This window comes from Limulus polyphemus, unplaced genomic scaffold (genome assembly GCF_000517525.1).
Source record: "Limulus polyphemus unplaced genomic scaffold, Limulus_polyphemus-2.1.2 Scaffold2867, whole genome shotgun sequence".
Classification (NCBI taxonomy): domain Eukaryota; kingdom Metazoa; phylum Arthropoda; class Merostomata; order Xiphosura; family Limulidae; genus Limulus; species Limulus polyphemus.
The window spans coordinates 33408-35291 of NW_013668477.1; the positions used below are offsets into that span (position 1 = coordinate 33408).

The 1884-nt window shown below is 47.3% G+C and overlaps 1 protein-coding gene across 1 annotated transcript in view; it reads left to right on the forward strand.

The window, feature by feature from the left end:
• The first annotated feature begins 1648 nt into the window (after nt 1-1648).
• The window catches only part of LOC106468089 (origin recognition complex subunit 2-like), a 104437-nt gene continuing 104201 nt past the window's right edge, over nt 1649-1884 (forward strand). Inside the window, exon 1 of the mRNA XM_013928492.2 lies at nt 1649-1791. Coding sequence (XP_013783946.2) covers nt 1649-1791 — 143 coding nt within the window. The remainder of the gene's footprint in view (nt 1792-1884) is intronic.

Below are 1884 nucleotides of genomic sequence, written 5' to 3' on the forward strand. Positions count from 1 at the left end.
CACTATGGTGGTTGATAACCCGAGTTTTGACATAGACTCTCTAGAGTCACATCCCGATCTAAGTCAGACTATGCCTACTGACAACTCCATCATGTAAGCAGGACAGCTATATTCGAATATAGCTGAGGGAGAAAACACCAACCCCTATAGTCCTGACTTAGCTATGACTTTTCTTGACAGTCTGGATGCCTCTATTTCTGCTGACACCTCCATCCAGTCAGCAGACATGCTGATGCTCTCGACGCTAACAGATAGTGGTGATTTGGAAATGACTATACTAATGGAAGATAATGAGACTATAAATGCAGGTAGCATCGCCCTGCAGGCAAACCAGTTGTATTCGACTACAACTAACAGTCTCAGTTGGGACATGATTATGCCTACAGCTACAGAATGCCAGTCTGGAGACTGCCAGTCATCATGAATGATTGAGGACACTATTGACATAAGGGCTCTGCCAGCAGCTACAGACAGCATGTCTGTAGAATGCCAGGCATCGTGCATGACTGAGAGTGGACAGGGTGGAAGTAATATGCCAGCAGCCACAGACAGCACGCCCGTGGAATGCCAGTCATCGTGCATGACTGAGAGCAAAAGCGTAGTAATGGCTTCACCAGTAGCTATTGTGTTGTGGCTATATACCAGGATTCTGGCATGCCATCTCGAGCAGGCAGTGCAGATTAATTCTCACCAGGGAGGCTTCATCCCTCAGGCTGGATGTAGAGATAATATATTTCTACTACAGTCTGCTATGAGGAGGGCTAAGCGAAGGGGAACAATGGCCCTAGGGCTTCTTGACTTGTTGACGGCTTTCGACACCACTGGTCACAAACATCTTCTGGCCAGCCTTGAAAGGTTTGCTATCCACCCACAATTCATCAGAATCGTGGAGGATATGTATAGTGGTTCTTCGACGTCCTTTTGGGTAGGCAGCCAGTCTACTCGCCCCATCATTCTGATGAGGGGCGTCAAAAAAGGGGACCTCATGTCTCCTATATTGTTTAACATCACTCTGGACCCTCTCCTATGCAAACTAGACGAGGAAGGTCAAGGCTTTATGCTGGGTGAAGAACAGGCTCCTGTTTCTACCCTGGCATATGCTGATGACATGGTACTACTGGCTCCAGTCGATGTTGAATATCGTGGATAAATTTTGTTCGGGAAACAGACTTGGCCTTAACATCACCAAAAGTGCCGGAATGCTGATTAGGGGTCGAATAAAACCTTCACCATCAATGACTTCCCCCATGGACGGTTAATGGTGAAACACTCCCGATGATCGGTCCCGAGCAATCTTGTCTTGCCGTTATATTGGTGCAAACGTCTGTCCGTGGTCTGGGGTTGTCGGTGAAGCTGTTAAACTAAACCTAGAGAAAGGGATAGGGCAAATATCAGAGTCACCCCTCAAGCCACATGGGAGGGTAGACATACTCTGCACGTACGCTTTACCTCAACTATTTTACCAACTTGAGCTGGGAAACCTGAATATGAGCCTATTCAAAGAACTAGACAACCTGGTCAAAAAGGCTGTCAAACGTTGGTGTCACCTACCTGCCTGTATGGCTGACGGCCTGCTATACTCCCGTCATCATGACGGGGCTTAGCTATAGTAAAATTTGAGTCTCTTGTCCCGTGTCTTAAGATCAAAATGTATTTGAGACTAGTGCACTCTACTGACCCCGTCACTTTGGCTGGACTTCCGATCCCTACGCCTGACCAGCGATCTAAAACATATCATTCTAATTGGAGGGATATGGAAAGGAAAAACTGGGAGAGGTTGGCCCTGCAAGGGTAAGGTGTGGAGCTCTTCAAAGGCTCAAGATCTGCCAACCACTGGTAGCCTAAGCCATTTGGTATGAAGCCACACCATTGGGTGAAGTGTTT